The 24852-nt window shown below is 40.5% G+C and overlaps 1 protein-coding gene across 1 annotated transcript in view; it reads left to right on the top strand.

The window, feature by feature from the left end:
• Positions 1-24271, top strand: part of LOC121921714 (Krueppel-like factor 9) — a 33036-nt gene extending 8765 nt beyond the window's left edge. Inside the window, exon 2 of the mRNA XM_042450179.1 lies at positions 18871-24271. Coding sequence (XP_042306113.1) covers positions 18871-19100 — 230 coding nt within the window. The 3' untranslated portion in view covers positions 19101-24271. The remainder of the gene's footprint in view (positions 1-18870) is intronic.
• The last annotated feature ends 581 nt before the right edge of the window (positions 24272-24852 follow it).

Here is a 24852-nt window from a genome sequence, read left to right as displayed (position 1 = left end):
CATGTCGTTGGTTGTGGGGCCCCCAGGCGGGCTTGCTCCGCTCTGGGGACCACAACCAACGACATTCCCAGAATGCCTAGCACGGAGACAAGGCACTGAAAGCAGTGCCAACTGGGTTATCTCTGGCCCCTCCAATCCCAATCCTCTTCCCCGCAAGCCTTCCTGCCAAGCTAGTGGGTACATGTGGGTACAGGGTGTTACTGCAAATGGCACGTCACATTCAGGACTGGTGGGCGGCTGAGTGGGTGTTTCACTTGCTCCTGATGCTCCTGAATCTGGCATAATATATAATATACACACACACACACACACACCACACACACACTCCCCTCCACTCTCCTCCTCCCTCCCCCTCTCTCCACTGCTTATGCCTGAGGTGCAGTAGACCAGCAGAGGAGCTGTTTGGTCCAAAAAAATAAAGGGAAAGAAAAGTGCTTATGTAAAGCTTTTTTAAAAAAAGGAATATGTGGCATATTTTGTTTTGTTTTATTGGAAAGAGACCACCGACGCAAAGAGGCTGGAGGTGATGCCCAGCTGCATGGTCTCCTTGTGGCTCTTGCCAAGGCAAGCTTTGATACGGCTCTGGAAATCCTGGAAATGGTCCCACCCGTTTTATGTAACATGGCATGGCCCTGTCAACAGGCATTTTTGAAACATGAAGTGGAAGGCTTTCACGGCCAGCGTCCATAGTTTTCTGTGGGTTTTTTGGGCGATGTGGTTGTGTCCTAGAAGAGTTTCTTCCTGTGTTTCGCCAGCATCTGTGGCTGGCATCTTCAGGAAGATCCACAGATGCAGATGAAACATCAGGAACAAACTTTCTAGAACGTGGCCACATAGCCCGAAAACCTACAAAAGCTAGGCAATGTTAAGGTCAATAAGTGCAGGGTGCAGTGAGCTAACCTTGTCATTCCTTGTAATTCGCTTCTTTGCTCAAGCATCCCCCCCTTTTTTTAAAAAAAAGAGGTGAACTTGTCTTATTAGCCTTCCTGGCACATCTTGGTTCGGCTGGGTGTGGCCAGGTTTCCGTGGTGGCGGTGGATTGATGACGTCTTTTCCAAATTATCGTGAAGAAACACGTGGACGCTTGTAATGTCTAAGTTGTCGTAACATAGACTCGTTGGGGCACAAAAAGGTTGAGAAGGCAGAGTCTTTATTTCATGTTGAACCTGTCAGTAGGGTGCAATAGGTGATTAGCGTAACCAGAGAACACCTATCCTTTCTTAAGGGCTCTGTGTTATTAGTTGGAGGAATATGGCGGATGTCTTCCTTTGAGCCATTGGAATTATGGAGGCTACTGTATCTGTTGGGTTTAGAAGCTGATGTTGAGTCAAAACTGATGTTTCCAAGGGTATGCTTGGTCATTCATGGTTCAAACCCCAATCACTATATAAGGCTACCTTCTGCTGTACTGAGCACAGCTGGTAGTATGCTGCGTCACAGCATGCGCATCACTAGCAGTGGTGATGCGCATGCCTTGAAAGATAACAAAGATCGCTCCCATGTGGGCTTAGTTAAAGAGAGCATTTTTTGGAGAACCAAGCAATGGGTGAATACCACCTTTCCAGCAAAGCTGTGTATCTGTTCATTGTGTATAGGGTGTTGACAGTGTGATCTGTGATCAAGCATGAAATGGCATGTAAGGTACGATGACAACCTGTAGGACCATAGTGGCAGAAACTGCTTTGTAACCGCCATATGGCTTTTTAGTGGTTATGAGATTATGTATTGATAGTCACGTACAAAGAAAGCATGTCTCTGCTTTTGGTTGGAGATGGTCGGTCTTGGAGTGGTGTAACCTATGTCATCTGGTGCTTGTCTTGGCAAAGTCTAGGGGATAACTCAATAGGTTGGATGAAGGCTCCCTGCTGTTCTAGAGGTTGCATAATTTGGAGCTGATCTTGTGATTGTCCATGCTGTATGAGTTTTTAAAAGGCTCTCCTTCTGTGAATATGGATTTTTCCATAAATGCCCTTTATTTAAAATGGAAGAAGGAGCAAAAGTAAAGGTGGAGAGTTTATCCATAACTCCTTTTATCCCTAAAATAGGACAGTTCCATGCCCTGATCTCGCCAATATGGATTATAGAGGATACAGCTGTTCGATGGAAATAACTCAGTAATATGTGAATGTATCTGCTGCAGCAATTCAGATTCTTGCAAACCATCTTGTTTTCAGAATTTTAACTGGGCAGTACCCTTGGCACAAAGCTTCTGTACTTAAATCTTACCAGCTGTAGGACCAATTGCATCCTCAGATTTAGGACAGAACTGCCTCGTCCCAATGAATGGGTAGGATGGGTGCATGAAAGCTGATGCACAGTCTGTATGAACCCAAACACATGGCTGTGCTGGGGTAATTCTGCAACAACAGAGCCCAAATCATGAAAATCATGGTGAGGATGGAGGGCAAAAAATGGAATAGTCTGTTAGCTTAATAAGTAGATTATTACAATAATCTTTCAAGCAAGCTTTTTCGTCATTTAGGGGTCATTAGCCATTCACTAGGTACATCTGGGAGCCACTTTAGGGCCCAAACAGACAAGCCACTAACTATGGGCCTGAACAGACAGGCCAAAATAAAGCTGCTTCGGGTCACTTTGGAGGGATGCTGTTTAAATGACACATGCCGCTTAAGAGGCCAGGAGCTACCCCAAAGCTGCGTTCCAGTCCTTAGGACTGAAACGTGGATTTGGTGCAGCTTCCAGCCTCTTAAGACACATGTATCATTTAAACAGCATACCTCCAAAGTGACCCGAAGCGGCTTTATTTTGGCCTGTCTGTTCGGGCCCATAGTTAGTGGTTTGAGCACTGGACTGCAGAAGGCCATTGTTATCCACAGAAACCCCTGGGTGATCTGGGGTGAGTTGCATTTTCTCAACCTAAGAGGAAGGCAACAGCAAAGTCCTCTGAATAAGTCTTGCAAGAAAATCCTGTAAAAGGGTTGCCGTAAGTCAGAGTCAGCTTGAAGGCACATAACAAGAGTATCTGGGAAGTAGGGATTTGATGGCTGCATGAGGCATTCTCCCCAACCCCCATGTTTCTCTTACATTTTCTGTGTGAGTTCCTGGATTCTAGCACAAATGATAACAACTTAATAGCCCTGTGGTCCAAAATCATGCTGCCTTCCAAATGCCATTGGACTTTGAACTCCCTGCAACTCCAGGCAGCATAGCAAAGCCCAGCAACATTTGGAAAGCTACATATTTCCCACTCCTATCCTAAGTCCACAGTGACAGTTAACATTAAAGTGCTACAGTTGCAGGTGAAGACAAGATGGGAGTTATTCTGAGGACTTTAAAAGCAATCCATTGTGGAAGGATTCTCACAGTATATTGTGCTGTAGGGGAAGAAGCAAAATACATTGAAAAAGGAAGGCAAACAAAGTACATTTCTAGGTGGGCAGGCTATATACCACATTGGCAGCAAATAGCAGTGTCAGAGAGAGAGAGAGGATATTGCACAAGAGGTCTTAGGATACATGCAACCCACAGGCTGCATTTTACTAAGTGTTGAGCTATCCAGATGATCTGTATACAGTATTTGTATCTGTATACATATTTTAAAAATACCTTTCCTTCAAGTAAGACAGGAGTCCAGAAATGAGGTTTGGAACAAGCTCTTTGTTGTCGGTTTCCTGGCCCTTTGCACCCTTTTGACCTGTCTCCTAGAGCTGTGCTTTTCACATCACAGTCACCAGGGCGGGGGGGGGGGGGGGTTATATATGAATGGATAGCTAATGATCTTGTAAACAAAATAGCTGAGGTGACTGGCATGACAGTAAGAATTTACCTTTGGAAGAATTCTGTTACTTCTATACATGATGTCAGAGATACTTACACTCTATTTGACTCTACATATATCATGTATAACAGCTGACAGGCTTGGATGTTCATCCAATGTCTGTTTAAAGACCTCTAAAGATGGAGAGTCTGCCCCACTCCAAGGAAGTGTATTCCACTTCTGAAGATCTCTTATCATCAGGACATTCTTCCTAATGTTTAGGTGAAATCTTTTTCCTTGCCCCTTCTTCTTCACCTGAAATAGGGAATTATCATGTTCTAATTTAAGAGGGAAAATGCATATTGGAGCAATAAGAGTCATGCTTCCTTATCAGCTTGTTCCTTTCATACCAAGATAGCAGAACTTGGGAAAGTCACTTTTTGGACCACAGCTACCAGAATACATGCCTACTGGGGGATTGTGGGCATTATAATCTCAAAAGTAACTTTCTCAAACTCAGAAAGACCGGTCATCTTAGTTGCCAGTAATTGAGAGTCTGAAAATGCCAGTGTACTGAGGACTCAGCAGTGAGTGTAAGGCTTGACTTTTAGCAAGAATGAGCAACAACCAATTTTCTTTGGAATGAGAAATGCTACAACATTATTGGCTACAGCTTAATGGGCTCAGCCCACAGCAGGGTCCAGATCTAGACATAAATTGACTTGTTTACTGGCCAGTAACTGGTTGAGTTGTCTGTGGGCAGCTAGAAATTTATTTACTGTATTAGTTTTTTAATTAGATTTATATCCCACCTTTTTCCCAAAATGGGATTCAAGGCAGCTTGGATCCATTCATCCAACCTGCCTGTTTGATAGCTCTGGAATCTCCTCAGGCAGAAGCAATTGTATGACTTCCCTGTGACCTGTGAATAAAGAAGAGCCATCTGTCCCTAACCTGCTTGCTTATACCCAGATATCCCTTATAGACACATGATCTAATCTGTCCAAAGCTGGATCCAGCCACATGCCAAAACCACCCAAAATTGTGACAGTCAATATTAACAGTTTGATACTACTAACAAAACAATCATCTGTAATACCAGCTTGGCCAGTGGTCAGAGATTTTGGGAACTGTCGTCCAAAACTTCTAAAAGACCAAAGACTGAGAACTCTAGTGACCTATATAGAACCCCAGGCACTGGGGCAAGGGTGGGGAGGGATTACAACAGAATCCAACCAACTGTTAATGTTGTGGGGTAAGCAATTTATACAGGCCACAATAGGACCTGAATGAAGCCTTCACTTGTTCTTAAACCTGCCAGCTAACTAGGCTGCTGATGGCAGCCTGTCCTTCTTGCTCTGTAACAGAGTCCAGGAAAATCACATGGGCTTCTGGGGAAGATAACCCTCCCTGCAACCAGACTCTTGGAACATGGCAGCCATGATCTGCAAATCAGCATTCCTGGTAAGTCAGGAAATGCATTTAATGGATTATTCTTACAAGTTATACCTTAGCATAAAACACTGTCCAGGCAAGCAGTGTCCCTCTAGGGTTTTCATCTCCATCTCCCATCAGCCCTAGGTAGCCTAGCCAGTGATGAGGTATAAGGAGAAAACTAATTCATCATCATCTGGAGGGCCAAAGGCTCTCCATTTCTTGCATAATTAAATATGTGATATTACTGTTTGTGCGTATGTATATGTTCACATGTATCTCTCTGGGCAAGAACATTCACCCCTGTGGCATGGTCTCATAAAGACCAAGATGACGATGGGATCCTGGTTAAGAAAGCCTCAATATATGACCCTTCTCTTTTTCTCTTGCTTGAGAAGAGCCCACTGTGAACACCTGTGAAGATTTCATGGCTGTATTATATAAACTCTTATTGTTTAAAAATGTTGGGGCCAGCCAATGCCACTCTGCCCTTTCTAATCCAGGAAGGCAATCTGCAACATACAGTACTTACTCCAAACAAAGCATATCTATTTTCCCAGTTAGAAAAAAATGAAAAAGTGCACAAGTTTCTATATTATGTAAGGTGGCAAAACAAAGGAGGAGGGGAACCACAATTTAAGATGTGGAAGGCAAAATACATCATCCCAATTAAAAAAAACCTCTGTCCTGCATTCATTGTTTTAATACAGGGAATGCCAGGTGCCTTGCATAGATTATAAAATGCAGCAATAAAATATCCTGTACAGACAAGTAGATATTTTGCTCATGCTCCTTATCTGCAGTGGGATAATCTGGAGATCTCGCTTCCCACTCTTGCTGCTTGACTAGTGCACTGAGAACTGTTCTGCCATGCAGCAGTTCAAATTACCTTTGTTCCTTCCAAGTGAGAACAACTAATTTGCTGCTCATACCTACTGTGCATGGCACATTAGTGCAGGGAGCCTGATGCAGATATCCATTTGTGTCTCAGCACTGCCCAAAAGAAAACCAGCCATCACCTTCCACATTCTTGTTGATAGTGGATACTGTTCCCATAGAAATTAAAGGCTTGGACAGGGCTAGTAAATTTACCTTTTTGGACTACAACTCCCAGAATACATCAGCCAGCATGGCAAGTTTGTCAGAGCTGTAGCCCAAAAAGCAATATTTCCAAGGTCCGATTTGAATCCATTTTCTTTCTTGCTAGCATCAGTATCATTGCAACTGTAGTGAATGTTTCTAGCAAGTTGCCAGCTGGCCACAAAGTATCCAGATGCTTGTGAACATCTGGATTCAGTGAGAGTGGAATCCTTAATTCTGAGATCAAGTCCATGGAATTGGGTTTTCAAACTCTGTTGGCTGGCCAGTAATCATCTGTTCAGAATAATCAGTGCTAGAAGAAAAATTAAAGGGTAGAAGAGCCAGTACCAACAGCCCAGAGAGATAAGAGCAACCATTCTGGAATAGGGAACACAGTCTAATCTGAACACATTCTTGATGCTGTTCACCTATCCATGGAGACTTAATAATAACATCTGGACAGTTCTGACACATCCCTGGCTTAAATAGACAGGTGTCCAGAGAACCAAGTATGATCTAGTGCTAATGCAAGCAGGGGGTATATGACTGGACAACACAAGAGCTCAGGACTCATAAGCGCTTCTGGATGCAAGAGGAATGTCACAAATTCCAGAGGCTTTGGGAGACAAAGAAGAATGCATGGTATTTTGTATTGTTTTGCATGTATCCTTTGTGGGGATTGGATTTTCATGCTTGTGGACTCTGAGAGCATGCTTTGGGTTCATCTGTCCCCTATCCAGTATATCCCTTTATTTATGGAATGGGTACAGAGCCTCCACCTTCTTTGTCTTGTTTTTCAACTAGTTTCTCACATGCGGTATTTAAAGGTAGCTACAAACCAAAATATAAACAGTGTAAAAATGCACTGGCTCCATTTGATCTGGCATTTTATTTACAACAGTAGCCAGCCAGAAAGGCCACAATTATATTCATGAAGGAAACTCTGCAGCCCTCTCCCCACCATGACACAAGCACCTAGTGCTCAGATAGACTGCTTCTCAATATGGTGGCTCCAATCAGCTAATATGGAGAATAAAAGCACATTCCACCTATGAGGGGAGTGGGCAAAATGGGGGTATTGCTTTCCCCTAATAAGAATTCTATCATCTGAATGAAATTTTCCTTCAATCTCCAAATTTCTAGCACTGCAGAGAATGAAAGACTCAAAATTGTTAATACCTAGATGTCTTATGTTTGCTGTGTGTGCATGCATGCCCCTGGTAACTTTACCCATCCCTTTCTTTGAAGACCTAAACTGTATTTCTTCATGCTTAACTGAAGTTTTAACTTATTGCAGTTCTAGACATTTTGGGAAATTTTCTGATGTAGAATTACATTTGGGATAAAATAATATTTGTTTTGGGAGGGCCATGGCTTCATTTTGCTCCCCTGTAGCTACAACCCTGGAAAGCAATCTCATCAACAAATAGTGAGGGCTAATCTATCCCTAAACTATCTGATCTAGTGTTCTTCACCACATCCTGATATATAGTCATTTCTCTAAATTGGACAGGCAAAAGGGGGTTTTCCCCATTCCTTCCCATAAATCCTCCCAGCCCCCTTAAAATGCTATAACAAGAGTTGCAGGACCTTGCAAAATAGGGTGAATACACAGCGCGGCACAGAAGAATCCCAGAAGTGACTGGGTAGACTTGTTAGAAAAAAAGTGAGCCTCACTTCTGGAGCAGGGAAGATTCTCTCTCTTTTATTCATATCAGTCATAATTTTTTAAATCATGTACTACTTAGTCATGTTTCCTCCTAAAATACAAAATTCCAAATGCATGCCTTTTCTTTCATAGCAGTCAGAAGAACGGTAGTCTAAATTACTATAGATGTCTATTAAAATCATAATTATGGCTGCTTTTTTATTTTATGCTGTTTTATTTTCAATCCTTTTTCCTAATAACTCTTGCAGCTTGCAGCAGGAATGTGCTTGCAATATGTGTGCCTGGTTTTTCCCCTTCAGAAAGAAATGCAATCCTGAGCTCTGGAATTATTCTTTACAGTCATCTAGGGTTTCTTTTTTAAAGGAATAAAAAGTGCAAACTTCAAAGGTGAAATACTGTATGTGTACACACATCTGCATATCTTGGATTCCTGGTGACCTCCAACTGTTTAGGCCTTACGGGTCCCATCAACACTAGCCAGCAAAAAGATTAGGGATGGTGGCGGTTGTAATACTAAACATCTGAAAAACACTAGGTTGTCTACACCATCGAAAAGGGCTAAAACTTACAGAAAGCTCAACTGGATAAGCCTAATAGCCTATCTCTTCCAGCATCCCGTATCCCACAGGATGACCATAGGTAGGGTTACAATCTTCTCTCATTCTCTTGTGAATGGTGATTCTGGCTAGCCTTCAGAGGCACACTGACTCTTTGATACTCATATTCAGAATGTGCACATGTACTCCCTGTGATCCATTTTAGTTGTTTGTGGTGGGTATAGGATATATTTTTGTTTCTGGGACTTGGATATGAGTGAGTGCATTTCTCTGTTTCATGGCACTAGGTAGGAGCTCGACTTTCTCAGGAGTTGCTCCAGTTCTGTAAAACTTCCTCTTCAATGTCTCTATTTATTTATTTATTTATTTATTATGCCACTTTTCTCCCAAAAAAAAGACCCAAGGCAGCTCATGAGATAGAAACATTTTTTTCAAATCTTTACAGCAAATTTTTTTAAAACAGTTAAAGTCATCTACGTAGGACAATATAAAATTAACATTTAAAACATGCAAAACATTAAAACATAACACACCCCATATAAAACCACCCTGTTGTGATTATAACGTTAAAAATTCTGCCAAAATAAACATGTTTTTTTCTTATTGGCAAAACTCTATTAGAGATCAGAAACCTGTTAAAGACTTCTATTCTTGGAGAGGGGGGTATATACGTTGATGCTTTAGAATAGAAAATTAGGTGCTTTCAAAATTTGATATTCCTTCAATACAAAGTATAAATGGTTGATTGTCAACCAGAATGAGATTAAAATAAGACTAATAAGGAAAAATGAGGTGTGTTGGGTAAGTCTGAGGCATGTACAAATGCAAAACATAAAAAACAGGGAACACACACACACACACACAAGTGCTGTGTGGACTGAGCACACTGAGTGGTATCCAGCATTCATGGAATTGTGGTTCTTGGAAAAGAAAAAATGAGTGCAGGATGTATTTTATCCATTTAATATTAAAACCTTTATATCCCACTCTATATTATACAAGCTCAGTATACAATACAATCGGTTTAACTAACTTAAACGGTATGTATAAAAATAGAAATCACTTAAACAGACTAAAAGCATATGAAACAAATTTGATACTATTAAGATCTGTTTTATAAAAATGAAATCAATTAGGTCCCAAAAGCTTTAATAAAGAACAATACAGTCGGCCCTCTTTATCCATGGATTTTTTATCTGTGGATTCAAGCATCCATAGCTTGAAAATATTTTTTTAAAAATAAAATTAAATAAATAAATTCCAAATAGCAAACCTTGATCTTTCCATTTTACATAAGGGACACCATTTTATTATGCCGTTGTATTTAATGGGACTAAAGCAACCATGGATTTTGCTATCCATGGGGATCCTGGAACCAATCTCCTGCAGATAGCAAGCACCCATTGTATTTGTACTTGGAGGCAAAATGGCATCAGATGGGCCTCGGTAAGAAAAGGGTATTTACAATCAGGGTGCCACAGCCCAAAATGCCCTCTCTCTCTTCCTCTCACAGTGTATTTTTTACTACTTTGAAGGTTTCAAGAAGAGACTATATTGGGCAAGTTAATAATTCAAAAGTATTAGAAATGTATGCATAGGGCATTTTCAAAATGGTCACTTTATGGAAGAAAGAGGCGGCCATTAGCAGGTGATTTGGCTTTAAAACCAGTTTTCTGGTCTTTTCTCAAGCTATGAGCTGTTGTAATAAAATAAATAATAATAAAAATAAAATAAAATAAATGTTCACTAGTTCAGCTGTACTACACACATGCTGTTTGCTAGAGCAGACATTTATTTGTGCTGGTATTTTATTCTGCCTCCTTACATGACTTTAATGTACAAGTCTTCAGCATAAATGTAGTGGAGCTATTAAAACCATTGCCAAGTAGGCTAGATTCAAGGCCGGCCAGGAAGTGCAGGATAGCAAAGTATAAGAGGAACAACTGATCTTCTTAGCCAGGAATTTACCTCAGCTCTCTGGAGTAATCTAGGCACATTTTTACTAATAGCTATGCTCAGTCTGTACAGGCAGTCATATTCTGGATAATACCCTACCCCTGAGGAACTTTTTATGGTTCATTTGGGGATCCTAATTGTCATTCATTTCCATTCAGAAGTTTAAACTATATTTATGTTTCCTTCTTGTCTTTTCTAGAGCTCTTAGTCAAAAGTGTTTGTTTTCTTGAAAAATACAGAGCTTTTGTTAGTCCATTATCTTTGTTTTACATTCCTTTTCTGCTTCCACATTGGTTCTGTTTTCTATCTGAAAAAGCTGAACTAGCAGTGCATCACGAATCAGGTTCTTATGGGCACGGAATGACTCTGCACACAAGCCATTCTATTTCCTTGGATTCCATTTCCATATGACTCTGTGTTGCTTGCCTTAACGTTGTTACCAGCTTATGGCAACCCTAAGCTGACCCTATCACAGGGTTTTCTTGGCAAAGGGGGTTTGCCAGTGCCATCCTCTTGAGTCTGAGAGAATGTGACTTGCTCAAGGTCATCCAGTGAGTTTTCATGGCTGAGTATGCCATTAATAAACTTGACAGCTGCCTGTATTTCTCATTCCAGAACCCATTATTACCCCAAGATCACGTGGGAAGAGAAGACACGTAGCTGGGTGCTTCTCACAATGAGAAATGGAGGTTGTCTCTAATGGGTGAATACTGTATGTGGTAAAACTCAATGGAAAGAAATATATAAACTAGAATAACATGACACAAACACCTGATAGAATTTATGAGGGCATACAGAGGACAATATTACTGTAGTAGAATCTACCCAACCTGATGTCTTACCACTTCACAAAAATACACTAAGGTACAGAACAGTTGTAGCAATGACAGGGCTGCTGGACTGCTTTATCCCCTATTTTCTTAAAATCATAGATTATTCTTCCTCCCCTTCTAAGAAGTGGAGAATTCACTTCCCACAGGGCATCACATGGGACCTTATGTTTCCTACATTGTGATGGCATTCATTTGATTCTTCTCCCACATTGCACCTGACCCATCTAACTGTACTGTACAAATAATTAGATTAATATTATTTGGTAGTAATTATCTCTGTGATTTGGTTATGGGTAGGTTAGGTAGCTCATAGTATGTCACCACCATAACACTCCACTGTTCTCTGTCTCAAACTTTTATTTCTAATACCCTTGACATAAGAATAACTCTACTACTTGATATGAAACCCTGCACTGTTAAATATATTAATGAGCTCCAAAACTGTTTCTTATGCCCCTTCCATCCTATTTTAGACCTGAGCAATATTAAACACTCCTCCCAGATAGAGGCTTCCCCAGTCTGGCAACCTTCAGATGTGTTGGAATAGAACTGATCATCCACAGCCAAGCTGGCCATTACTGGCTGTGGATGGTGAGAGTTGTACTCAAATACCTCTAGGTTTGGGGAGGGCTTGTCTAAGAGATAGATTTGTTGATTTCTTTTGGCATGGTGTGGGGAGTTTGTGGTTCTGTCAATGTTGTTGGGTTCAACTTTCATCTTCCCTGACTATTGGCTATGCTGGAACGTCACTGGCTCCACACTGGCTTTTAAGAGTTGGTAAATGAATTCTATATAGTTCGGTCCTTTTCTTGTCTATGTACAAAGTAGAGGATCAAATGTATCAGTCTCTTTATGATCACCCTCACCCATACTTTTGTCAACAAGGTCATATATTCCAAATTGGTATTGTTGGAGCTATCTGTGCCTAAGCAGTAGTCAGTCTAAATCAGTAGTTTTCATCCTTTGATCCTCTGGATGTTTTGGACTTCCACATCCCTTAAGCCTCAGTTAGGATAGCCAATAATAGTCAACCACTCCTGGCAGATCACATATCTTTCAGGACAACAGCAATTTACATCTCCCTTGCCCCTTTCCTAGGACTTTGATTCTTTAATAAACAAGGTCTAACAGTGTTAACAATGTTCTTGTTTCCATGCAGCAGATACTGGAAACTTTATAGAAGTGAAGGACATTCAAAATACTGATGCCACCATCACAATGTTCACAAGAGTCACAAAAAAATTGGAACCATACAAGATAGAAACTGGACATCTAGAAATCAATAGTTGGGGATTTTGGACTTGAAACTATTGTGTATAGGCTATCAGCTCATTTAAAACCTGATTCAATCTTGCTTGTGTTTTAACTGAAGTTGCATCATTTACAGTACCACTGAACAATGCTTTGGCTTCATGCAAGTTTCCACTGTGTTTGCTATTACTAACAAGGTGAGGCTATGGATAGGTACTTCTAATCTCAGTATTTTATCTTGAGCCTCATTCCCACTACCTTTTAAACCGGATCACAATTTGGTTTGAACTGGTTCAAAATACCCTGGTTGTCACGTAAATCAAATCGCTGAAGCGATTCAGTGAGAGGGGCCACACGCTAGACCCATTTAACCTGCGTCTTTTTGACATTGATGTTTTCCACGTCTTTTTGGGTAAATCGATTCTGTGCAAGTGTGAACCAGATGCAATCAGAATCGATTTAAATTTGCCCTTCAGCAGGCTGGAGCAGGTCCATTTTTAACAGATTCATTTGTGAATGTGAACCACAAATGGGCTATTTTGCAGGGGGGAAATGTGACTGGGGCAAATGTAATGGGAACCACGCTCCACTGTTGAATCGATCTATCAATTCGGATCACAAACTGCTTTTTTTTGGTAGGTGGGAATGAGGCCTTGGTTAATTCTAGCAGAGAAGAGGGCTTGACAATTTGTAAAGCCATTGTCCTGGTGTGCTTCATTGTGTTGTTTCCATCAAGAATAGGAGTGGACAACTAGGGCTCACCAGACATTTGTTGTTGGATTGCATCTCTTGATATCGTTCACTGTTGTCATTATAGTACGACTGTATTAACTAGAGTAGATGGAAGTTGCAATCCAACAATATCTGGAGGAACACAGATTGTCCACCTCTGATCAGGACCAGTTTTTTCTTTGGTCTTTCAGCTTCCCATTTAATTACCAGTTATTCTCACATTGACTATTAGATAATTAGTGATTACTCTCATATCTTTGTACATTAAAAAATGCCTTGTTGGAACATATTTTGGATCCTATGAAATGCATTTTATGCTGCATTATTTTTGCTTTTGTCAGTTGTCTAGTTCCCCCCCCCATCCTTTGAGTTAGGTATTTAGGTATGTCCCCTAAAATTCATTGTAAGAATCTTCTAATTTTTGCTGTCATGTTTGTTGGTTTGTTTAACATAGCCTCTGTCCACTTCCTCGAAATAGCACTAGAAGGTGGTGTTTTTTTACAAAAAATACTAAATCATTATAAAGGTACATGTAAGCAGCAGAAGCCTTAGAAAATGTAAATGGTCCCTTGAAATACAGTCAGCCCTCCATAGCCACAGATTTTTTATCCATGGAGTCAATCATCCACAACTTGGAAATATTCCAAAAAGATACAAATTCCAAAAATCAAACTTTGATTTTGCAATTTTATATCAGAGATAGTATTTTACTATCCATTGCATTTAATGGGACTTGAGCACCTACAGATTTTTGTATCCGCTGGTGGGCCTGGGACCAAACCCTAGCAGATAACAAGGGGCCACTGTACTTAGTGGACTAGGAAAGTTTTATAGCTTTTTGGAAGCAGCAGCAACACCAGGGCGTAACTCTGGGAAGAGGATCTACAGTTTTCTGCATTTGTTGAAAATGTCAGACCTCAAGTTTATTGGATGGAAAGAGCAGACAACAAGACTGTCTGCATCTTAATTGGTGCATGGGCTGATATGACAAAACTGTAGTTGCTTTACAGTTAGTTTCAACTACAAGTAGCAACTATGGCCTAGTTTGAGTTGTTACGCTGAAACTACCATAAACATAACTCCCCTATGTTACTACTTGTAAGTTTAAACGAGACAGTTACTGGGACTGTAAGCAAAGTTAGCTAGGATTGTGACTCTTGTCACTATTGCCAAGAATCTGGTCAGCAATCAAGAACTGGCATCTATACCTACTATGTACTGCATTCATGAGACTTCCATAAGGGAGCATAAAAGCATCAATATCCATTTGTATTGACATCACTGGCTGGTAACCGTCTGCAAGTCTGCTGTAGTATTTTGATTCCTACTAATTACAACTTTCATTCTGGTTTAGTTTTAGAAAAATAAGTTTCTAAGCCATAGGATTCTGAAACTGTATTTGAGAATATACAGTCATCTAGCCAATCAACTGTCAATTGTCCTACTGCTAGCCCCAGCTAAAGTCAATCTATTGAATTAATGGAATTTACCTACTTGTTGATTCACCAGTCAACAGCTGGTGTTGAGCTGTGGGTTGAGCAGACCAAATTATTTGGTCTGCTCAACCCACAGCTAACTAATGGGATTTAGGGCATCTGAATCCTTGTAAATGCATAGAATCTGTTGCACCCATGGTCACTCCCACTCCACGCTGCCATACCTGCCATCAAAAGATGCAGCTCCATACAGCCCTCGTTTCAAACAATTAAACTGGATAGGGAAGCCTATTTATTCTGAAATTTTGTACATACACTACAGTGCTGAAAGGACTCTGGAAATGCACAAGGGGCTGCAGACTGCCTCACACATTTTTCCTGCCTGTTTGACTTACATGCAAACATCACTTTCATGAAAAGTGATGCACAGTTTGTGCACATGTGCATAATTTGAATTGTACAGAGCTCATGAAAGGTACAGGTTTTTTGCTCTACAACTTCCAGAATTCATGTATCCATGCTTGGCTGGGTTTTATGTGAGCTGTAGTCCAAAATCTGTAACTTTGTGAAGCTTGTGTTGGATATAACTTATTTTGCTCTGTGTATATGTGTGTATGTGCCTTCAAGCTACCTCTTGACTTATGGCAACCCCATGAATTTCATAGAGTTTTTGTAGGCAAGTAATACTCAAAGATGAATATGTCAATTCCTTCCTCTGAAATATAAACTACAGCAGCTGGTATTTGTAGGTGCTCCCATGCAAGTGCTAACCAGGACTGACCCTGCTTAGCTTCCAAGATCACATGGGATCTGGTACCTTCAGGGTCTTTAGGCCCATGTTACAAATCACTTGCCTTTCAACAAAGATTGGATGTTTCAGACTCGAAGTATACTCTAAGTATGTACAGTCCCTTTCTGTAGGTTCTGTTTGCTTTAACCTAGAGACTGACGTTTTCTGTTGAAATCTTGTTATGTCTGTTGGATTTGAAAGGACTGGATGCCACGTGTGGGTATGAATATGTTGCAGATTATACCGTCCTCACAGATCTGTAATGTGAATGTTAATGTCTCTGCGAGCAGTCTGTAGGAGTAAAGCTAATTCTTAATGGTTGTTTGCTCAGAGTAAATGGCTTTGATAGCATATGTCATTAGTTATCTGAATTTTGCTTTGAGAATGGTGGGTTTTGACTTTTAGTCACATCAGTCCTTGTTGAAGCTTCGAAGGAGATTGGTTAGCAGTTACATTTTCTTGATCAAATCAGCCAAAGTGGTAGATAGAGCAGATGTATTTTTCTTTATTTATTTAGAATGTGGGTTCTTTTTACACTCATTCCTCAAAGCTACAGTTGAGTCTATTAAAATGCCATGTGTGAGAGTCTTAGCAGGCACATAGATACAAAAATAATTAATCACATCTTACAAGCTGCTGGTGCCAGTGAAAAAGAAAAGGGAAAAGAAAACTGACACAGGTTTGTAGAGATGATTCATAGAAAACTGAGCTGTCCTTGTTCTTACTCCTTGGCTCCTCATGCCACATGGCAACTGTCCAGGTCAAACAGTCTGAAGATCTTAATAGCAAAAGATCCTCTGACCAACATTCCAGTCTACTTCTGCATTTAACAACAACAACAACAACAACAAAACCCCATTCATCTTTGGCAGTGTTTGAGGAAAATAACTTCTCTGTTTAGGTGAGCACCTAAACCATTAAAAGTCAATAGGACATGAAAGGATTTAGATGGCTTGGCTTTCCAAGTAGCTGACACACACAAGAGGTCTACTCAATTAACTTTCCATCCTCCTGAGTAATCTGTTGTATGATAGGAGGCCTTCTCCAATTCATTCAATGTTTGCCATTGATGATGAGAATTATGATGGTTTGAAATACACATGTCCACTGCTCATGTTGTCTAGGGGATTCTGGGATCTGTAGTCCTTCCCTCCAATGCTGTTCTAAGCATTGAATTTATCTGTACCACACATGCAGCACACCCGCACTGTACACGGGCTTGCCATATGCAGACTTGAGGTCACGTGGATAGTGAGCCCAAATATAGTGAATGGGGTGCACGCTAATGGCGCACACCGTGCTATGTGCTGCGGCGCCGCACCGCATTCAAATGAATGGGCCTTAATCATTCATGGAATTTGCCTATACAGAGGGGGGTCCAGAATGGATCCCTCTCATAAGGCAAGGGTGCACAGTATTTCAGAGAGCAATTCTGTGCATCTTTGTGTTAAAGTTCCTATGTGTTAAATGGGGTTCATCATCAGATGGACAATTGTAGGACTGCAGCTTTTGAGCTTCAGTGTATATTTCTTTACATCAGCTTGATACTACTAGTACATAAGAATGCACAGTTAATTTCCATTGAGATATAAATGGTCCATGACTCTGCTGGATCGTGGCCTAATTGTTAAAATCAAAGACATTGATCTAACTGATATGGAACGGTAGATCAAATGGTCACCTATATTGATTGACTAATCTGAACTGGAAAGCTAACTTTGCAGTTTTCCAAATGCACCCAGAATTTTTAAAAGCTGGAAAAGTTCCTACATTGCTCCCAGGCTTTTGTGATCCCCCACTGGAGAGGCTAGCATGCCTCCCTTCTTGTCCTTTAAGCAGCAGGTGAACACCTTTTTATTCAACTTCTCTGCACATGTGGTCACTATGTATACCCTAAATGTAGGGATTATGAATACAAAGCCGTCTTGAATGTATAACTCTCAGGATGGATTTTTAACTACCCAACTGGATACTAGCCAACAACAACAATAGCAGCAAAATGATGACGACGACGACGACGATGATGATGATACATTTAAACAGATTAAATACAGTCGGCCCTTGGGAACCACGGGGGATCTGCTCTGGACCTCCCACGGATACCAAAATCCACAGATGCTCAAGTCCACACTGACCCCAATGGTGGCGTGTGTATGCAGCCACACTGGCATTAGGGACAAAGATTCTGGCACCAGTATTTAAAATTTAAAAAGGAGCTTAGGTAACCTAATCCATGGGTAAAATTGGAAAGATGTGGAACTGCTTTAAATACAGTTGCCAGAATATTTGTCCCTAATGGCGGCATGGCTACGTGCCTGCACCACCATTGGGGACAACATGGGCTTGCTGACTGCAGATACTGCAATCTGCAGGTGGCATGTCCACAGATACCGAGGGCTGACTATATGAGGATGAGGATGATGACAGTAATGACCATGATGATTAGATGAAAAATTAAGTTGTTAAACTGATAGTGCTGTACAAATTTATGACAATTTTGTTCAGGATGAGTTAGTCTACATTTTTTGTGAATTATCTGTGTCTACATTTTGTCTGGCATCCTATTAGTGACATATGTTGGCGTAATGCTTAATAAAATAACTAAATACCCATCAATAATAAGTTCTCAGTAGGATCTTTGATGTCTTTTCTTCATGCTATGCTAACATAGCACCACCCATAACTTGCCAGGTTAAAGGATGGCAAATTTGTTTGAAGGTATCGCTTTTGGTATTTCTTCTTATAGGAAATTTCTGCAGTTGTTCTGCTGCTATTAAGGTTAAAAGAATTAATTAATCCAATCAATTTGTTCTGTACAGATTAAAAGCCATGGCTGAATACAGAAGAGCAACAGAGCCAGTGGCTTTTAATACTGGATAAAAGTTTGGCTGCTCAGTGTCTTACAAAGCAGGAAACCTCTCTGCATTGAGGATTCCAGAAAGCTATAGTTAAACCTATTGCCAGAATTGGGCAAACTGCCCTGTTGTATAGTTCCACGGCAGTTTGCATGTCTCTCAACTAGATTTATGCAAGAGATGTTCCCAGAGCTTGGGAAAAGTCACTCCATCCAGCCTGACTAGTGAACATGCTGCCTGGGAGAATCTGGGAACTATAGTGCCCCACCTCGCATAAAAGAAAGAAGACTGTAACCAGCCCAAGCTCTGGGTTTTCCCACTGATGGCAGTGGTTTAGTAGAATCTGAAACCTTGATATTGACGAGACATTTTGCAATAATTGTGTAGTAAACAGCCAAAAATGGCCTGAGTTACTTCCATGACAGCAACCGTTGACTTCCCTCAAAATATTATCTGCACTGATATACTTGTGTTCAGTGTTCAAACTTCTAATCAATCAAATGCTAGCCTTACCCCTTATATCTCTGCTTCTTTTAATTCTCTGCTTCTCCCTTTCCAGGTGAACGCCCATTCCCTTGCACTTGGCCAGATTGCCTTAAAAAGTTTTCGCGCTCTGATGAGCTAACACGGCACTACCGAACCCACACTGGGGAGAAGCAGTTCCGATGTCCACTCTGTGAGAAGCGGTTCATGAGGAGTGACCACCTGACAAAGCATGCCCGTCGCCATACTGAATTCCACCCCAGCATGATCAAGCGATCTAAAAAGGCCAGCTCTGCCTCCTTTTGAAGGAATGACTGGCGGAGATGGAGGGGGAGACCACCACCATCAAAGGGGGCATAACTGATCAGCACAAATATGTCTGCCACTGTACAGTGATATTCCCCCTACTTGCATTTTTAAAGCACATGTAGCTGGATGTTTAAAAACAAAAGGTTTAATATTTTGTCCCATCTACCCCTACTATGCTACCAACAACAGTCTTAAATCAGTGGCTGCTGGGTGGGAGTGGGGAGGGGGGGAAAGACTGTGGGGATCAGCAGAAATAATGCAACTTTTTTATATATATAGTTTAAAGAATCAACACTGGTGTATATATGTCTGACTGGGTGGTTTGACCTGTGACACCACAGTAGTGATTCCAAGCTCTTTGTGATTGCTGTGTCATGGACTTGTTTTGTTGACTAATGTAATGCTGCTTGTATTTAAAAGAAAAACAAAACAAAAAAAGTTTAGGAAAACCACTTTCCAACACACGTAAGTATTTCTTGAGGATTTTTTTTTAAAAAAGCTCCATAGCACATCCTTAGAAGAAGGTTCGCTTCTCTTTCTCAATGATCCATTCTATTCAAGACTGTTAAAGGGTAAAAAAAACCATTACATCTGTTGTTATTATTAGTGAATTGGTATACAAAACTAATGAAAGAAGAATGAAGCTGAAATTTATACTCAGGAAGACCTGTTTGGTACAACCAGGTCTTTTGATGGTTGTTGTTTTTTTTAAAAAAAAAGCTAAACTTTTGAGTATAAGCTGCTCCTTTTTTCCCTGGTGAAAATTACTAAACAAAAAAGGAAAACAAGAAATAAGCTGGTATCATACATATGTGGTTTGGTTCTTGGCTTGCTATTGGGAAAAAATAACAACACTGCAACAAGCCACTGTAAAGAATGTGGCAGAAATATGAGATCATAATATTTTCCTTCTTTCAGCTGTTCTTAGATTTTCATCTGAAAAGCGTATACCGTACTGTACTATATGAATACCACTAACAGTGCTTTATTCTGCTGTATTTTGTTGGAATGAATGCATAACAGCAGCTACCATCTTGATAAGCTACCACTTTTGTAAAGGTTTTTTCCTTATGACTGACTCTCTCTCTCTCTCTCTCTCTCTCTCAATGGTGCATTCTTTTCATCTACTTGCCAGATTCCTGTATCAGCCAACGGGAAATATGTGCATTTGTGGTGGGAACAGATATCTTCCCCCACCCACAAAACAGTCTCTGCTCAATCAGAGACAACTACAACTCATTTTTAAAAACTTTTCAACAGACTTCTACCTTTTCATAAGTTGCAGCTGTTGTACAGAGAATGAGGGTGGGGGGGAATCAACAACAATAACAACAACAATGAGGTAATTAAAACTACCACGCGGGAGGTATGTTGAAATATTTCTTTACAACACAAGCCTTGCCCTGATGTACTGTGCAATCTCATTCTGTGTGGCAGGCTTGATATAGTTAATGATAATGGCAATATTTCACCTGCTTATATGCTCAGGTTTGCTCTTTCAAACAGGAGCAAACACATCATTGGGGGGGAAATCTTTTGCGTCTAGCCAAACTGTCATCTTTGTTAATGTTAAAAGCATGAACCTTACAGAGGTTGTAATCATGGACTTTCCCTCCCCCATCTCTTGTAATGGTGGAGCATTATGTTTACAGACACCCACCCCATCAACCCCAGAAATGTTCTCCTGGTTGTATGTTCTTTACTCCTCCTTCGCATGAAGGAAGACAAGGTGCAACTGTTCTGTATATAGGGCTAAATTGATCTCTGATATAATCACATTGCAGATAGTGGGATTATATCAGGATCAATTTGCCCCATCATTGTAAAGATCTGTACATATACAACTCTTGTAAAGTACACCTGCAATGACAGTATCTTCTTTGTTTCACCTGATAAAAAGCTAGCTTCCTAGAAAAAAACAAAACAACATCTCAGAGAGTAGAGTATTCTACAATTGTCTGTGGCTTCCAGCACTAGAACTCAGTATGCATCTAGCATTTTTACCTGTGTGGTTCATTATAAAATCTGTCTATGCGAAGAGAACGGCTTCTAAATAAAGGTGTTAGGGGCAAAGAACAATCTATGGCATTTTAAAAGCAAAAAGGGATGAGTTTTCTTCAGTGAAGACATGTCAGGAAACCAAGCACACTTTCTACCTCCGTTTCAGCTTTTGAAACGTTTGTTTTATGATAAAACCAAAATTAATTTCTGGTGTCCAAAATAAGTTGTAGGGACGTTTGTTCTTCCTTATAAAAAATAGGTAGCCTGGCTATTTCTATCGCTCTTGTGTAAAAAGTATTCTGCTTTACCAGTACTGTTAATGCTGCCTTGTGTGTTAGGGTGAGGACCTTGAGGTAGGCCAGCAACTCACAAAGTCGTATCGTTCCAACTGTCCTCCCCTGCTATACAAGACCAACTTGTCAGAGCCTAGATTCTTTTGGAAGTCTTGCTAATTCAACTAGAACAATACTGTTGCTCTGATATAGGACAAGTGCAGTATTAGCTATCTAGAGTCTGGATGCTGAGTGTTGTTATTTCATAAGGCAAGCCACAGGCACAGTGAACAACACCTCCTTAACAAATAATTAGGTCAGATGGGAGACTGAGGCACATGAGAAAATGAGGTGTGGTGGCATAGTGGTTAGGGCACTAGCCTGCATTCCTGAGGGAGATGATTTCCACACTGCGTGGTCACCTCCACCCCCAGCCAGGGGCTATCACCTGGCCTCTCAGGTTAGAAGGTCCAAGGAGGCCCAATAGTTCCATCCATGTGGTTCCCTTGTATACTGTAGGCTATAGGAATTGCTTTGCCTTAACCAGACCAGCCAAACAGCCAGAAATAACACTCTGCTGTGCCCAAAAAATGCATTTACGCACAGCCTGTAAGCAGAATATAATTTTTTTAAAAAATCACGTGAATTGTTCCTCTCTTAAAAAACATTCTTAATGTGCAAAGGCTATCATAGAATGTATAAACTTAATGTTTAGGTTTATTCTCTTAATAGATCTTCCATTTTAAAAAAAAATCCAAAAACAGCCAAAAAAAAAAATTCCAAAAACCATTTAACATTCAAATTTGTGACACTCTTGATCCGCCTTCCCATAACCTGGAGCCCAACTTCTATCATTCCCAGCTAAAAGGCTGGCTGGAGATTATAGGAGTTGCAGTTCAACATACCCGGAGAGTACCAGAATGTGGGAGAAAATATGCTCTTAATTGTCACTATAATGAGCTGCGCATGACCACTCTGCTTATGGTGGTAGTACAGTACTTGTTTTTAATGCAGCCATCAGTTTGTGGTGAATAGTTGTCTTACTTGTAGTTTAACATCTGTGTCTTCACACTAAGGTGTGTGGCTGGTTTTGCTAGCATTATACAAGTCAGACAGCTCCTTCAGTACAAGCAGCCTTCATGGCTCTCTTGGTGCATGATGGAAGGAGAACTACCACTATCAGTGAAGCCATCATGTGCACCAGTCCTTGGCCACTGAGTGACATTGGACTGCTTCCTATGTTACTTTAAGCAGATATGGGTGTGCATAACTAGGTCTTAAAGGGCTGCTATATGTGTTTGGTGGCAAGTATCATGTTGGGAACATAGCATGGAAAGGTAACTTTTCTGGACTGTAACTCTCATAATCCCCCACTCAGTATGACCACTGTATAGATGGGGGATTCTGGAAGTTAGGGTCTACAAAATAACTTGGAAAAGTAACTGTTCAAACCCTTAGTACATCTACATTGTAGAAATAATGCAGTTCATCACCACTTTAACTGCTATAACTACATCCTATGGAATTTTGGGGTTTGTAGTTTTATAAGATCTTTAGCCTTCTTTGCCAAAGAGTGCTGGTGCTTCACAAATCTACACATCCCACTTTCTGTAGGATGGAGCCATGGCAGTTAAAAGTGGTATCAAACTGCATTTTTTCTACAGTGTAGATGCACGCTCTGTTTGGGAATTTTGGATGCCACTTCTTTTGTGTGAAAGCAATTCAGGGGATAAAATAATTATTTTTCAGGAAAGAAATGATAGCTGGGATGGTACTAAACTCTTCCTCACCCACCACTATATTTTACCGAAGCTGAGTTAAGCAGAGGAATGTGGCTGCAATGGACTGGAAGGGAAATCAATCAGCAAGGCTGTAATCCTGCTGCTTCTGTCGTACAAGTTGTTCTGTCTCCTCATTGCTTTGCAGCGGAAAAATAGTGGCAAGGGTTTCCAGACCCAAACATGTATATAGACCCAGATGTATTCATGGAAATGTTATGGGAAAAGTAGCGTACATGCCTGTGCCCCCAGAAGAGATATGTATATAGGACAAGTCTCAAGGAGGGTCATGACTCTACTCTTAGAAGCAGAAGACTGTTTCCTTGGCTGTAATTCTCAAGACACTTATTTGAAGGCAGGTTTCACTGAATTTGGGAGACTTGCTTTCAAATAAGCATGATTAGTATTGAAGTGTAAACCATGCTTCTTAGGGGTCTTCCAAAAGTAACATCAAAAGCTGCCCAAAGTTTATTAACTACTACTACTAACAACAACAAAATCAAGATAAAGTAAGATGTGTTTGTCTCTTGTTGTAAAAACAGTCTATGGGTTTTACATGCAAACTTCAAAATGTGGTAAAAAAATCAGCTGTAATCTTTTTAAGAAAAAGTAGTGTTGGAAGGGACTGTTTGCAAATGTTGAGAAGAAAGAAAGATCGAGCTCTCTGCAAACACACTTGCCACATTACTTTGAAAATTCTTTAAAGAGTGCTGATGTGAAGGCGGCTCCTCTCCTCAGTTCTGAAAGACCTTCCTAGAGAAGCCATGGCTTTAAAACTATAGCTATACAACATCTTTTGTGAACAATTCTGATGACTTCTATATAGGTTTCTTTTCTGTTTGGTGATGGACTTACTGTAGCCCAGTATGCACCAGAACTTCAAATGCTCTTCAAATGCTGTTTTATGACAGATTAACAAATCTGTAACACTGTAAAAACCAACCTTTACAAGTTTAATCCATTTTATTTTTGTACAGTATTCGTATTCTTTCTAAGTTATTTTGCTGTCCTGTTTTGTAAATCACATGAAATTGTAAAAAAGAAAAAAGTAGGCATAGGTGTTTTTGTACATATGTATATACATTGTCCAAATAATAATAAAAAATAATAAAAACAAGCATGACATTGCTTGGGATGATTGGTGACACTGTGTGATCGCACAACATTTCACTACGGTAAGACCCATGATCCCCACTTTGGCAAGAATAGTCCTGCTTTGGGACAGGGATATTTATGATTAATACTCTCCCCCTTTTTCAGCAGTGTTTAAAATGTCCCAGTTTCTTTCTCTGCCTCCTGCTTTGCCCCTTTATTATCCTCAGTTTATTTTAACTAGTGTAAATGGAGTTCAGAGTGCTATAGTAGAATCCTAGAGAGATACCAAGGACCACCCAGTCTAACCTCCAGCCATGTCAGAATACACAGTCAAAGCACTCCTGTCAGATGGCCATCCAGCCTCTGTTGAAATACTTCCAAAGAAGGAGACTCCACCACTCTCAGAGGCAGAATGTTCCACTGTCAGAACAGTTCTTATCCTCAAGAAGTTCATCCTAATGTTTAGATGGAATCTCTTTTCTTGTAGCTCGAATCCATCGCTCTATGTCAGCAATGCCCAACTCGGAAGGAGGTAGGGGCCGAAATTAAGATCCCCTAAGGTTGTTCGGGCTGCCAACAGTTTTAGGTGAAATGTAGGACATT

Source organism: Sceloporus undulatus, chromosome 2, assembly GCF_019175285.1.
Source record: "Sceloporus undulatus isolate JIND9_A2432 ecotype Alabama chromosome 2, SceUnd_v1.1, whole genome shotgun sequence".
Lineage (NCBI taxonomy): Eukaryota > Metazoa > Chordata > Lepidosauria > Squamata > Phrynosomatidae > Sceloporus > Sceloporus undulatus.
The sequence above is the reverse complement of the archived record's forward strand: the minus strand, read 5'-3'. Positions and strand labels throughout refer to the sequence as shown.